This window comes from Wyeomyia smithii, chromosome 2 (genome assembly GCF_029784165.1).
Source record: "Wyeomyia smithii strain HCP4-BCI-WySm-NY-G18 chromosome 2, ASM2978416v1, whole genome shotgun sequence".
NCBI lineage: Eukaryota > Metazoa > Arthropoda > Insecta > Diptera > Culicidae > Wyeomyia > Wyeomyia smithii.
Window position 1 is genome coordinate 248,840,224 of NC_073695.1, and position 16,164 is coordinate 248,856,387.

The following is a 16,164-nucleotide window of genomic DNA, read 5'->3' on the forward strand; positions in this document are numbered from 1 at the left end:
GCGTGCGCGGATCAGCAATTTACAAGAGTTTCACTGGGTTTTTGCTTTGTCAAGTTAGGAGCGTTTTTCCGTCAGAGGAACTAATACTCTGCACTCTCTCTACAGCAGATGGTGTGATGCACATTGAATGTAAGCTTACAGTTGTTAAGAGGGAAGAAAACTGTTTTCTCTTTAAGATGAAGATGTGCAAAACAAAGCCTGTTTGAAGGAGCGTCTTCTTGCTTAAGTCCATCCTATGTCACGAAAGAGACTGATGTCTCACCCGCTTTTCTTACGCATGATGTTGATCCCTCCCCCCTCCCCTGCGTTATTCGAATCGGTTTAATCAGTTTCACGGAAAACCGTATTCTAGCTTTATGGTTGAAAACGCGGAGAAATGTGATCGTAAGCCTTTTGAGTATAGAAATGTCATTTAAATGTTATAATGTATTTGACAAAGTTTTTGTAGATCTTAAGGGGCATCAAATTTTTGATTAACTCACCTAAAAGTGAGATAAAAATTTTATTTTTTTATTTTTTTCGAATTCAAATGAAGTCTTCAGTCAAGTTGTACACAAAGTTATGTAGAAAAACTTTGCTGAAGACGCTTTGATTCTATCTCTTGAAAACCGACCACATACATGTAGTTTTATACACAGACATTTAAAGCCGAAAAATACCAAATAACTTTTTCTGATGTGATTTTAGAGGCCTGCTATGTTCTAGACTTTTTTTTCGTATTTGTAGAATACATCACTCTACCGAATACCTTTTAGCAAATTTTCAACTTTTTCATGGGGTTTAATTTTCCTTTATTTTTGATCTCAAAATATTTTCATTCTTGATCATACGGAATCCATACCAATGTGTACCTTCGTATGGACGAAATTGACAAAAAAAGGTTATCTATCGCTGAACTGACATTTTATTTTTAGAATCCAAGCGTTGGAAAAACGTCAAAGCATGTTGCTAATTTTGCTAATTTTGACGTTGCGATTATTTTCGTAAAAAATCAATTTTTTTCCATCTTCATGTTTTCCAAATAATGTGCGGTGCCGTAAATCTGAATGATTTTCGTATTTTTTTATTAAATATCAAAAATCCTTTCAATTCTGTATGTGTTTGAAGAAAAATATATAAAAACTCCGAAAAACCGAATTAGGCGTCGTACACAAATTACGTAACGCTAAAAATCAAGATTTCAGGCCCCCTTCTCCCCTATCTAACGATAGGTAACGTTCGATATAACTCGACAGAATTTCGACGTCTCCCTGCTGCTCAGTTGCAACATGATACAACACGCAACAGCGAGCAAACGAAACCGCTTGATGTTACAAAATGCCACACGATACGGATTAAAATCGTTGCGTGTATGAGAGCACCATCGGTGTTTATTCGCTGGATACAAAAATCAAATGCGAATTGTGGAATAATTCGTCTAAAGAACATTAGAGAATGGTAAAACTGAACAAAAAGGCGTGGCCTATTTCGAAGAACATTACGGTTATAAAAGACATTATTTAGGGGGAAGGCGAACCGGATGGACAGTCTACACAGTGTTGACTGATAGTAGCGGCGGCAGTAGCAGCTGCAGCAGGTTGCACCAGTAAATTTGCATTCGGTTTGAAGAAATTACTTGAACGGTTGGTCTCATGTCTCTGTAGCAGTGCGTTACTTCTCAACGTGTGTGGTCGGAGTGCCGTCATTCCCCCACTGCTGGGGTAGCACAGAGGTTACCATCAGCATATCTGATTTGGAACAGCAAAATGCCTTTTTCAAGGCAAACAAAGTCATTAAAGGGTAATATTTTTGAAAACACAAGCCAACATTCTGTACTGGATCTAAACAATAAAGTTTTGTCGCGGCCGTCTATTTTACTGAATGTGAAAACAGCTTTCAACGTGCGTAGTGTTAGAGTGCCTTATTCCCCACTATCAGGGCAGCACACAGGTTGCGATCAGCAATCGATATTGAACAGCAAAATGCCTTTTTCGAAACAAATAAACAAGTAAATGGAGGAAATAATTTTCTGGCATCAACACAAGCAAACATTCTGTGCGGGATCAAATTAAATTCTGTTGTACTTGTCTGATTTTTACTCTATTTAGTTAATTCCCCTACAGCACAAAGGCTGCGATCAGCATAACCGATTTTAAACAACAAACTGCCCTGTTCGGTAAGAAAGCCCAACAAAGGTGATAAATTCGAGTTTACAAGAATAAATTGAAGTCGACTCAATCAATCAGCAGAATTTTGTCGTCTCCCAGCTGCTCAGTTGCAACATGATGCAACACGCAACAGCGAGCAAACGAAATCGCTTGATGTTACAAAGCGCAATACGACACGTGTTAAAATCGTTGCCTGTTTGAGAGCACCATCGTTGTTTATTCGCTGTATACAAAAATCAAATGCGAATTGTGGAATAATTCGTCTAAAGAACATTAGAGAATGGTAAAACAGAACAGAAAGGCGTGGCTTATTTCGTAGCAACTTTCGGCTATAAAAGAGTGTTTCGGGTAAAACCAGCTACATTCATTACTCGGAAGGTGAGCTGGCTAGACCGTCCACAACGTTGACAGCAGTAGCAGCAGATATCAGCGCTCAGCAGTACCAGCGGATTGCAGCGGATAGCAACGGGCTGCCTTTAGATCAAACAAATCATTTGCCTTGTGGTTGGTCACCATGTCTCAGGAGCAGCGTGGTTCTTCTAACTTCTCAGCGTGTGTCGTCAGACTGCCGCTATTGCCCCTCTACTGAGGCAGTATAAAGGTTGCCATCAGCAAATCCAATTTTGAGCAGCAAAATGCCTTTCTCAAGGCAAATAAACAAGTATTTTAAGGTTATTAATTTTTTGACAACTCAAGCGAGCAATCTGTGCTGGATACTAGCAGTTCAAATCTGTAGCGGCCGTCTAATTTACTGAATGTGACACAGCTTTTACAGTTCGTGTTTTCGGTGTCTTTATTCCCCCACTGTTGAGGTAGCACAAAGCAAGCATTAGTAGACGTTATGACTCATCAATGAAACACTTACAACAATGCATTTGTTAATGGTGTGTGTAGTTCTACGTCAGTTATGCGGCGTGTCAACCTCCTACTTTTTTCAATAAATCTATGATTGTTGCTAGAGAAGCAGAAATACTCACACAAAAAAAAAGGACCAATACTCAACAATTTTTAAATGATTAGTTCCTTTTCACTCTTAATCATCGCGTGTTAGGGGTAAACATTTGTTTGCTCTCTCAGTTTAAGAGGGAGTAGTTTTCGTTAGCTTCTCCTTTACTAGAAGAGGAGTTGGCCAAATATCAAAACATTTAAGCTCACATTGAAGCCACATCCTAACCGTTTTCGAACTTAATATTATAGGAAGATTCACAACTCACCATGGGAGCGTATTCTGCAGAAAGTTCGATTTTATACTGTTTTTGCCGCACCCCCGAACGATGAGAACGGTAACGCAATGCTCAGTTGATCGCCGAGCAATTTATTTCACTTTTCTTGCGTGCGCGGATCAGCAATTTACAAGAGTTTCACTGGGTTTTTGCTTTGTCAAGTTAGGAGCGTTTTTCCGTCAGAGGAACTAATACTCTGCACTCTCTCTACAGCAGATGGTGTGATGCACATTGAATGTAAGCTTACAGTTGTTAAGAGGGAAGAAAACTGTTTTCTCTTTAAGATGAAGATGTGCAAAACAAAGCCTGTTTGAAGGAGCGTCTTCTTGCTTAAGTCCATCCTATGTCACGAAAGAGACTGATGTCTCACCCGCTTTTCTTACGCATGATGTTGATCCCTCCCCCCTCCCCTGCGTTATTCGAATCGGTTTAATCAGTTTCACGGAAAACCGTATTCTAGCTTTATGGTTGAAAACGCGGAGAAATGTGATCGTAAGCCTTTTGAGTATAGAAATGTCATTTAAATGTTATAATGTATTTGACAAAGTTTTTGTAGATCTTAAGGGGCATCAAATTTTTGATTAACTCACCTAAAAGTGAGATAAAAATTTTATTTTTTTATTTTTTTCGAATTCAAATGAAGTCTTCAGTCAAGTTGTACACAAAGTTATGTAGAAAAACTTTGCTGAAGACGCTTTGATTCTATCTCTTGAAAACCGACCACATACATGTAGTTTTATACACAGACATTTAAAGCCGAAAAATACCAAATAACTTTTTCTGATGTGATTTTAGAGGCCTGCTATGTTCTAGACTTTTTTTTTCGTATTTGTAGAATACATCACTCTACCGAATACCTTTTAGCAAATTTTCAACTTTTTCATGGGGTTTAATTTTCCTTTATTTTTGATCTCAAAATATTTTCATTCTTGATCATACGGAATCCATACCAATGTGTACCTTCGTATGGACGAAATTGACAAAAAAAGGTTATCTATCGCTGAACTGACATTTTATTTTTAGAATCCAAGCGTTGGAAAAACGTCAAAGCATGTTGCTAATTTTGCTAATTTTGACGTTGCGATTATTTTCGTAAAAAATCAATTTTTTTCCATCTTCATGTTTTCCAAATAATGTGCGGTGCCGTAAATCTGAATGATTTTCGTATTTTTTTATTAAATATCAAAAATCCTTTCAATTCTGTATGTGTTTGAAGAAAAATATATAAAAACTCCGAAAAACCGAATTAGGCGTCGTACACAAATTACGTAACGCTAAAAATCAAGATTTCAGGCCCCCTTCTCCCCTATCTAACGATAGGTAACGTTCGATATAACTCGACAGAATTTCGACGTCTCCCTGCTGCTCAGTTGCAACATGATACAACACGCAACAGCGAGCAAACGAAACCGCTTGATGTTACAAAATGCCACACGATACGGATTAAAATCGTTGCGTGTATGAGAGCACCATCGGTGTTTATTCGCTGGATACAAAAATCAAATGCGAATTGTGGAATAATTCGTCTAAAGAACATTAGAGAATGGTAAAACTGAACAAAAAGGCGTGGCCTATTTCGAAGAACATTACGGTTATAAAAGACATTATTTAGGGGGAAGGCGAACCGGATGGACAGTCTACACAGTGTTGACTGATAGTAGCGGCGGCAGTAGCAGCTGCAGCAGGTTGCACCAGTAAATTTGCATTCGGTTTGAAGAAATTACTTGAACGGTTGGTCTCATGTCTCTGTAGCAGTGCGTTACTTCTCAACGTGTGTGGTCGGAGTGCCGTCATTCCCCCACTGCTGGGGTAGCACAGAGGTTACCATCAGCATATCTGATTTGGAACAGCAAAATGCCTTTTTCAAGGCAAACAAAGTCATTAAAGGGTAATATTTTTGAAAACACAAGCCAACATTCTGTACTGGATCTAAACAATAAAGTTTTGTCGCGGCCGTCTATTTTACTGAATGTGAAAACAGCTTTCAACGTGCGTAGTGTTAGAGTGCCTTATTCCCCACTATCAGGGCAGCACACAGGTTGCGATCAGCAATCGATATTGAACAGCAAAATGCCTTTTTCGAAACAAATAAACAAGTAAATGGAGGAAATAATTTTCTGGCATCAACACAAGCAAACATTCTGTGCGGGATCAAATTAAATTCTGTTGTACTTGTCTGATTTTTACTCTATTTAGTTAATTCCCCTACAGCACAAAGGCTGCGATCAGCATAACCGATTTTAAACAACAAACTGCCCTGTTCGGTAAGAAAGCCCAACAAAGGTGATAAATTCGAGTTTACAAGAATAAATTGAAGTCGACTCAATCAATCAGCAGAATTTTGTCGTCTCCCAGCTGCTCAGTTGCAACATGATGCAACACGCAACAGCGAGCAAACGAAATCGCTTGATGTTACAAAGCGCAATACGACACGTGTTAAAATCGTTGCCTGTTTGAGAGCACCATCGTTGTTTATTCGCTGTATACAAAAATCAAATGCGAATTGTGGAATAATTCGTCTAAAGAACATTAGAGAATGGTAAAACAGAACAGAAAGGCGTGGCTTATTTCGTAGCAACTTTCGGCTATAAAAGAGTGTTTCGGGTAAAACCAGCTACATTCATTACTCGGAAGGTGAGCTGGCTAGACCGTCCACAACGTTGACAGCAGTAGCAGCAGATATCAGCGCTCAGCAGTACCAGCGGATTGCAGCGGATAGCAACGGGCTGCCTTTAGATCAAACAAATCATTTGCCTTGTGGTTGGTCACCATGTCTCAGGAGCAGCGTGGTTCTTCTAACTTCTCAGCGTGTGTCGTCAGACTGCCGCTATTGCCCCTCTACTGAGGCAGTATAAAGGTTGCCATCAGCAAATCCAATTTTGAGCAGCAAAATGCCTTTCTCAAGGCAAATAAACAAGTATTTTAAGGTTATTAATTTTTTGACAACTCAAGCGAGCAATCTGTGCTGGATACTAGCAGTTCAAATCTGTAGCGGCCGTCTAATTTACTGAATGTGACACAGCTTTTACAGTTCGTGTTTTCGGTGTCTTTATTCCCCCACTGTTGAGGTAGCACAAAGCAAGCATTAGTAGACGTTATGACTCATCAATGAAACACTTACAACAATGCATTTGTTAATGGTGTGTGTAGTTCTACGTCAGTTATGCGGCGTGTCAACCTCCTACTTTTTTCAATAAATCTATGATTGTTGCTAGAGAAGCAGAAATACTCACACAAAAAAAAAGGACCAATACTCAACAATTTTTAAATGATTAGAATGATTAAAATGATGATTAAAATAGATTAAAGTAATTGAAATACAGGACTTTATATCGAATTTTGCGTCATCACTTCAAGTTTAAATTAAGAAATAGTTTAGCTCATTCTCTTTGCAAATTCAAATTTTGTGTTAGTTTCATTTCTTTTCTACAACTCATTCTCAGGCAGTTTTTCTATATAACAAACGGTTCCTGAGGTACAACACTTTGAATAAAACCGATGCTGAAATGCATACATCTTTTATCCAAATTACTCTCGAGTCTAATAAATTTCTTCATGAAAACTATGCCTTGGTAGCAGTGATGAGTCCACACAGAGAAAAAAATGTCAATTTTCGTACACATTTTTGTTCGGGATCTGATCTGATCTGATGATCTTGACGTTTTATGGTTAAAACCTACAAAATAGATTTTTGAGGGTCAAGAAATTACAACTTTAAGCGCTTGAAGGCATTCCATTCAGTCGATGACACCCTAGTGATCGTATACGGACACGGAAATCGTTATTCACTGTTACGTTTATTATCACGCTTTCTTTCCCTGCACAAGCGATTGAATGCCGTCAGCCATTGGCCAGTATATTGAGCAATTCGCTGATTGTTTTGTTTAACAAACAATGCGCGAGATCCGCTTGTAATAATTATCCAGAGTACTGAGGCAGAAAATCATCTGCGCTACCACTACTGGTGGTAAATTGATTTGTTCGTTCAACCGCACTAAAGAATACTTTTCACTGTGTTATTTGTAAGTATATAGGTTATTATTATTAACCAAGCTGTGAATAAGTAGATACGGGCGTAATTATTAAATAACAGGTGCCATTACCGCTACGGAACCACGGAAACAGCATTTATTACCATATATACTGAGGAAATATTTTTTGCCTTGATATCGAATAGTATATTACTTAAAAAATGAGCTGATAGAGACTTCAAGCACTAACTAACAACTGTGAGGACGACCAGAAATAGATAAAATACCCCAAACGAACTTGCTGTTGTTTTTTTCTATCAATAAGTTATCAAATTTTAAAGATAACTGTATAATATTTAACGAACGTGATCTAGAGGAAAGAAAAAGTTCGCATCGGTTTCTTTTCTGTTGTATTCATAGAGGATTTTAATAACATCTGGTCACGAAACGGGGCCCCATCAATCTGGCAATCATAGCCAACAACAATAGTACCTCTACATTAGCAGAAACCTTCGAAAGTCTGCTCCGCAGAAGAAAGCCCATAGATTTGAAACGTGCTGACACTTTGTATGGACCTCTCATCAGCCCATCAGCACACGGTAAAACGAAAAAGACCTTCACCTCCGTCAACATCACAGCACAGCACGCGGCCGATGACCGGCTGTGGTCAGGTGTGGACCGGAGGAGACAGCGAAGGAGACAGCGACGACGGGCTTCGAGTTCCCGTTAGACGCATCATCAGCGACCGATACGGTCGCTAATCGAAACGATAACGACCATCTTCGCCAATACCCATTATGGCTTCGCAGCCTGACAGGCCGAGGCAACCCATTCTACCCGGGAACGCCGCCACCGCCGCCGATGGGAAACAGGTATTCTGGCGGCTTTGGCGGCAATCGGTCGCGCGTGCACAATCACCGTCGTTGTTTATGTAGCTCTGCAGCAGTCACCAAGGAGTGCAAGTGCGCGAGGTACGTGACCGTGATCGCAAGAAATGGTCAAGTTCGTCGTCGAGTGACAGGTAGTGTGGAATTATTTTTCGTTTTTTTTTTTCCTGCTCTCATGCTAGTTTTTCAGCCCCGCCGCGCCGCCGGCGACGATTCGGAGAAATGAGGTAAATATTATCATTTCGAAGGGCAAAAAAAGCAAAATGCGCTACTGTCAGATGCAGACGGCATACCGAATGACAGGCTGAATTAATGGGCATGGGGGGAAAAGGGCCGAAAGCTCATAGTGGTCACTTTATGACATGACCGTGCGCAGGGTTTTCGATTTTGGGGAGTCTTAGTTTCTTAGAACAAGCTGATGTTGATCATGGTTGGCAGTTTCTCACATCAGCTGACGAAGACGAGTCCAATTTGTCTGTTGATATCCCCATTACGCACGATTATGCTTAAAGTTGAAGTGGCCTCCTGCAGTGCACTTGGCTACGGGTGAAATCTGTGCTACAAATTAGCATTTACTCGAAAGATTCCCCATACCAAAAGGTTTTCTTCACGTTCACAGATGTTTGTTATGATTAAAAGATTGCGCGATTTCTTGCCTTCTCGACAACACTACGCGATTCGCGGTCCGACTCCAACTTAATTATCATAAAGAACTTCTTCTTCGCTATCCTACTGTTTTCCGGCCGAAACCGAATCAAATGATTATATAGTTACTATCTTGTAGACGACGGGGATCACCGGAAAAGAATGCCGGCCTGAATCCGGTTGAATTCCACGTCCGACTGGATTTGCCACGGTATCACTACGAGACCGTTGGTTGTTATTTGTATTTTGCCTTAATTTCAACGGCGAAACACCGTGAAAAGGATGGGGTTATTGTCTTCCAAATTAACGCATTTATTTTTAGTGTCCATCAGGGCGGACCGATAACAGATTTAATCTCGAGTTGACGCAAATTAGCTCAGCTCAGGCACAGTTTATTGCCCTGGATGAATCGGAGGTAGTTCAAAGGCGTGAATCAAATTTATAAAATCTACGATTGGAATCGAATCGGCGTTTGGATGTCTGCTGATGAAAGTGATTCAAAGCTATCTAAATTCTGAAAAGCAATTAGAGATACAGATTCGTTAGTGGTGCGTTAATATGGGGCTAAAAGCTTCAGCAAACATTATATTTAGCTGATACTCGCAGCTCAAACCAACGTTAAACAAGGCACAATTTATTACCGAAAAGCGGCTATCAATCAGCACTCGAACGAAACAAAAGTTATGTTACCTCTGTAAAGTTTTCCTGCTGCATTCGCAACTGAGAGAGAGAAAAAAAGTGCTGCTGTCCCATAAATATGCATTAAGCACCACGGCGGCGTCCCATCGATTCACGGTGCCTCACCAGCAATGTTACTGGCAGGGTTGCCCCTAAAGTTTCTATTAAAATCTGACAGCAAAAATCTGACAATCCTTTCCGATGACAGCAGGGCTATCCGTGCATTGTAAACAGTTTCTTTGTAATCTGCGAGATTTGTTTGGTATGATGGCAACCTTGACTACCAGGCAGGGTAGGGGCTTGTCATCGAGCACAAATATGCACTAGAGAGGCTCGCAATTGTACGAAACAATTTGTACGCGAGCTGAGTTGCTTTGTTCGGGGTTCGGTTGTTTTTTTTTTCGAGGTCTCGCGACTGTAAAGTTTGGTCACGAATGGTTGCGCACCATGGTCTACCGCAGTCGCGTTTAAAATTTGTGTGTGATTTTTATTATAACTTTGAGATTTATCCTCCGGCGTAATATTGCACTGATTGAATTGAAGAGTGCGCTATTGACAACAACGAAAACTTAAAAAGCTATACTGCCGTTCCAATCACTAGGTACACTAAGGTCGCTTTTTACGCGGTTTTTACGCGGGTTTTTTTACGCGGCTTTTTTTACGCGGATTCCGGAATTTTCGCGGTTTTTTACGCAGATTCCGGAATTTACGCGGTTTTTTACGCGGATTCCGGAATTTACGCGGTTTTTTTTCACGCGGATTCCGGAATTTACGCGGTTTTTTCTTACGCGGATTCCGGAATTTACGCGGTTTTTTACGCGGTTTTTTTACGCGGCACGTATCCCCCGCGTAAAAAGCGACCTTAGTGTAGGCCCATGTTCTACACAAACCTTATGCACGTTGGGACAACTACGCTTGGATCGGCAGTATAGTTCAGTTTATAACTTCGAAAATATCTTGTTTCCTAAAACTAACGTATTAAAAGAAGTATTGTAGCACTATATAAATGCTTTCTATTGAATTTTTTTCGAGGGCAAAGGGGAATTAAGAGATATTTCAATCAATAAAATTTTGTTATGTTTCTATTTTTCACTAGGTTCAGACAGTAAACAACTTATTATTGAACTATTATGTGCCAATTCTAGTAATTTTCGTGACCTTACCCGCCGAAACTTTTGGAATCTACTACAAGTAAATAATAAAAATTGAAAGAAGACATTCATTTATTGAGAAAAATTTTGTCTGGACATTTCAGGCACTAGTAATCATGGCAACAATCACTAATAAGCAACAATAACTCGAACTCGAACTAATCGTTCGACCACTGATTACATTCGTTGGCGAATCTTGTTTTTCGGTAGTAAAAGTTTTCTCTATTTCAGGAATCGTAAAAGCATTCGGTCTTTTCGGTAAATCCTCCGCATCAGTTGGAAGTTCTAGGGAAAACCTTAAAGAACCTCGGTCTAGCGGTGTGACAGGCATATAATTCACCGGCTTTGTTCTTACTATCTGCAGATTCGACCAACTTTTCGTGTTGTATGGCTGTGTAGCGATTCTGGCCGGAAGAGTGGTTTGAATTTTTTGCTTGTTTGTTGTTTGGAGAATCGAAGGTGTCTTTTCAGCATCACTCCGGTTTACGGTTGGGACGAAATATTCAAACTGAAAGATGTTATCTTTATGCTGGAAATCGACGTATTCGGAATTGCTAGCGTTGGAAGTTAATAATGGGATAGTTGAAGTTGACCAAACTGTTGCTTCTGTAGTAGTTGGGGTCGATCTTGCCGTTGTGAATTCTTCTAGCTTGGATCGAACCAAGGTTTTAGGTTTACTACTCTTGGTTGTCGGGGTACGTCGTTCAGGCAGAATGGATTCTTTCTTTTTGGGAATATTTGGCTTGAAACTTGTACTTGAACCGCAATGGAGTTTAGGCACCCGAATTCCTGGATACCACGGTGCCCATGTGGCCGAAAATTGTTTTTTCTTTTTGACTTTTGCTGGTGTTGAGAGCATTTGATAGTTGACGACAATTGGCGCAGAAGTTTTAATAGCTACTGTTGTGGGACTAAGAGTTGTGATTGTAGGAATTATTTTGGAGATCGTTACAGTATCTAGTTCTTCGGTCGTTGTGGTACTTTGAGTTGTAGGACTAAGGGTAGTGGACACAATAAAAATTCTCCTTGTTGCAGGAATTATTTTAGAAATTGTTACTGTATCTTGTTCTTCGGTCGTTGTAGAACTTTGATTTGTAGGATTTGGGGTAGTAGATTCAACAAAAATGTTCCTTATTGCAGGAATTATTTTGGAAATCGTTACAGTATCTAGTTCTTCGGTCGTTGCGGTACTTCGAGTTGAAGGACTAAGGGTGGTGGACTCAACCAAAATTCTCTTTGTTGTGGGGATTATTTTAGAAATTGTTACAGTACCTAGTTCTTCGACTGTTGTAGAACTCTGAGTTGTAGGATTAAGGGTACTAGATTCAACAAAAAAATTACTTATTGTAGGAAGTATTGTGGAAGTTGTTATAGTATCTTGTTCTTCGGTCGTTGTAGAACTTAAAGTTGTAGTACTAAAAGTGGTGGTCTCAATAAAAGCTTTCCTGCAAAATTATAGAACATCATTCAAAAAACATAAAAATTACTAACAACCTACTTGCACTTGTGTTGGTGACAGTCTGTAAACAGGATGTATTCGTTAGTAAAAGCTGCAAGAGCAAAATGAAAACCGAACTCGGCAGATTTCTTCTCGCGGCACCACATAAACACGTCGTCGTCATCAGCAGTCATGGGGATTGTATATGTATTTAAACCCGGAAGCGATGCTTTTGCGTTCTTCTCGAAAGGATGCCCCACATTTTTGACAATCCATTGGTATCCACTGTGTACATCGTCGGTAGAATCGTTGAACACTCTTAGAAAGAACGCTCTGCAGTCCTAAAGTGTAAGGATTACTTTTCTACCCATGGTTGTAACACTCAGTTAGTAATTACCGAACTTAAATTATTGGAAACAACCAAACATTGGTCGCCAAATTTGCCTGTTTTGTCTTTTATCCAAGCAAGATCAATGGTTGGATAGTTTTCATCCAGATGAATTGTTACGTCGACTTTTCCAGCGCCGAGAACGTCAAGCTGGTTCGGTTCGGTGATTGATCTAGTGCGTAGAAAGTAATAATTTATCGAAAACTAAATGTAATTGTAGCGCACTTTACCCGTCATTTCCCACCAAACAGTGACCACTGGTAATGAACACGTTATCTCCTATATTATATGCTGCACAATATTGTTTCTGATAGCTACAGATGGTTCCTCCGCAGTTGATGGTACTAGGTGTTCCGGGTTTCTTGTGGTATACGATAGTTGATCGTGCAACTTCTTCCACCGAGAGGTTTTCATGACTTAGTTGGGAAGCACAAAGGTGAATTAGCAGCTCTATTAGTAGTAGAAAAAGATGCTGTTTAGATAACGTCATTGTTTTGGCGATCGCCTACTAATGTTTAACAATAAGACTCGGCTTTTGACAAATTGCATGCAAACTTTTTGTCTGTGTAACGTAACTGAAATAGAACTCCGATTGGAAACAGATGCTTCATTAGCAAGGTAGGAAGAATCGGAGGAGCTAAGGCTGTAAAGCATAGCTTTCGTCAAGTCCTTTGAAAATATGGAAGACGAGCAGTGACAGGACCTAAAGGTGGAAATCCTTCTAAGACCAAGAAGAAAAAGAAATTATCAGAAGATTAGATGGAGATAGTTTTCTTTTCTACAAATAGGGTGATTAGTTGGAGTGTCTTTTATTTTATTCTAATGTCTGTAACAGCTATACTGACTTTTCGTAAGTCGAATTCAATAGATTCCGGTGCTGTCATGAATTGCATCTACATCGGTTTTAAGGCAGCGTACGATACAGTGATGCTTTACTGTATGCTGTGTCTTACTTTGTGGATTGCTATTATGTGGTTAGATGTCGCATGCTTAGCTCGTGAATAACCTGATTCCGATTTGAATCTATCCCAAAAGTTCCTCTTGAAAAAAAAAGAGGATTTAGGGATAATTTTTGGTTTCTGTGCATCATCCCGATTTTAAGCTACTTTCTTGAGAAACTGGTTTAAATGTGTGTTTCATTTGTATGGGAAGCCTCGTCAGTTCTAGTTTGACGTTTCTTGTGTACTAAAATCCTAACTTTCGAAATTTGGTTCCATTTGTTTGATTAATTTTCGAATTAAAAAAAAATGAACCCTCCTCCCCCTTCCAGAGTAAAAAGAAGTGTTCGATCACCGTGAAAAAACAGACAGACAGGACAGACAGGACAGACAGAACTGACAGGACAGACAGGACAGACAGGGCAGACAGGACAGACAAGACAGACAGGACAGACAGGACAGACAGGACAGACAGGACAGACAGGACAGACAGGACAGACAGGACAAACAGGACAGACAGGACAGACAGGACAGACAGGACAGACAGGACAGACAGGACAGACAGGACAGACAGGACAGACAGGACAGACAGGACAGACAGGACAGACAGGACAGACAGGACAGACAGGACAGACAGGACAGACAGGACAGACAGGACAGACAGGACAGACAGGACAGACAGGACAGACAGGGCAGACAGGGCAGACAGGACAGACAGGACAGACAGGACAGACAGGACAGACAGGACAGACAGGACAGACAGGACAGACAGGACAGACAGGACAGACAGGACAGACAGGACAGACAGGACAGACAGGACAGACAGGACAGACAGGACAGACAGGACAGACAGACAGACAGACAGACAGACACCTAAACTATTTCAATGTCTCGAAAGTAAAGTTGCTTGCTGCTGAAGGAAAATATGCTGGTTTAGAAAGCAGCAAACTTGAGAAAGCACGCACAACACTAAGAGCGGTGCACCGAGCCGAAAGTGAGCGTCAGCATTAATCGGTATTTGATGCTCGTCTGCGGCTCGGCACGCAACGAATAGAGAATAGCACGACACACAGGAATTCCTTATTTTAATGTGTAGGGGAAAGTAGGTAAAGACGGACATTGCGGGTAAGATGGACACTTTTAATATTTCACAAACCAGAATGTATTATGAGAGTTGAGTGATGCGAATACCTTCTTCATAGTGTGTTAATGCTTTTGAGTTGCATTATCGGTTTTCAGCAAGCAAACTGTCAAATTTGTAAGTAAAACAAACAATATTTTCGTGAACGCGCTATTTGATGTAATTTTTATTCCACGGAAAATAGTGAAAAACTCGTGAAAGTTAAGTGTTTTCATTTGTTCACAATAGTAAAGTGATTAATTAGTCTTTCCTCGGTTTTCTGGTGAAAATCCAGCAGATTTTTGATGTTCCAATGAAAAGCTACGATCGTTTGAAAAATTTACAACCAGGTCGGGCAAGACGGACACACTAAGGTAGGGAAAGATGGACACACGGATTTTCCAAGAATTTTCACATGTAGCATCTGTTGTGTACTACAGATGTTCACAAAGTACATCCGCGGGAGAAACCAGCAGATATTAATTACTTAGAAGTTAGAACAGGCCATATAGGCGAAGAATTTTCGCCTTCATCGAAACCCATCCTCTCAAACTGTTCACGTGATGTATAGATAGAATCTAATAACGTAGAGTAATGTATGGCCATCACTTAACACATAAATCAAAAGAATACTTAACGTACTACATCTTTTTTGTGAGTGTCCACCTTTACCTTCGTAGTGTCCATCTCACCCACCCCAAGTGTCCGTCTTTCCCAACCATGTCAAAAAGCAGCAATTTGTAGTCTGATTTTTGAAGACCCAAAACACATAAAACTTGGAGGAAGTTCACTAATACCAAAAATGATTATGAAAACAAATGACCTTAAGTTTTAATTTGTATGACTACTGCGATCTAAATAGCAATATCTAAGTAATTATTTAGATTCAACCTTAGGGTGTCCGTCTTTACCTACTTTCCCCTAGTTTAAATAAAAAAATATCAGATTTTTGGTACACACTTAAAATTTTTTACCGTGTCTCGGTAATTTACTGCCCAAATGACAGATAATAACAGTTGTCACATTTTTTCGTGATTCTCGCCTTTTTTTTATACTGAGCACTCAGTGGTGCCGTTCTCGGCAATAAATTACCGAGACCCGGCTGAAAATTTTTAGTGTGTATGAAAATGTGTAGAAATCTATATGTTTTAGTGAAAAACTGTAGTCTTTATGTGTATGGAGAAATATTCAGAAATTACATAATTCATAGATAGATATGTATAAGTGTCATCCCTAACCACACAGCTAATATCTCTTCCATGGTGCCTTTTTTATGGTAACATGGAGCGTCCGATGCGATGTGGCTTTTTTATTTGTGTCTGTGTTCTGATTTTCATTTACGCGTTGTAACTTTATTTTAAAGAAGTGTGCTAGTCGTTTAGCAATCAAAGCGTCGACAACTGCAGCTGGACGTTTTTGAGTTAGTCGCTTTAGTTATTAAGTGGAGGCTTTGAACTCATTATCGAAGGATGATTTATATGATAAATCAGTACTAATTATTTGACTTGATCAGTCCAATATAAGACCCCATTTCTCATCTTGGTAGATTCAAGAATTTAAAGAAGAAATAAAATCAAT

General features: G+C 39.8%; 2 protein-coding genes across 3 annotated transcripts in view; one reads left to right on the top strand and one right to left on the bottom strand.

Moving 5' to 3' along the window:
- Positions 1-16,164, top strand: part of LOC129720674 (beta-1-syntrophin) — a 507,412-nt gene that overhangs the window by 48,243 nt on the left and 443,005 nt on the right. The window lies entirely within an intron of this gene.
- Positions 10,803-16,164, bottom strand: part of LOC129720538 (mucin-2-like) — a 242,799-nt gene continuing 237,437 nt past the window's right edge. The window contains exons 2-5 of the mRNA XM_055672017.1: positions 12,759-12,978; positions 12,538-12,700; positions 12,201-12,481; positions 10,803-12,147 (exon numbers count right to left, since the gene is read on the bottom strand). Of these exons, the coding sequence (XP_055527992.1) occupies positions 10,803-12,147; positions 12,201-12,334 (1,479 nt within the window). The 5' untranslated portion in view covers positions 12,335-12,481; positions 12,538-12,700; positions 12,759-12,978. The remainder of the gene's footprint in view (positions 12,148-12,200; positions 12,482-12,537; positions 12,701-12,758; positions 12,979-16,164) is intronic.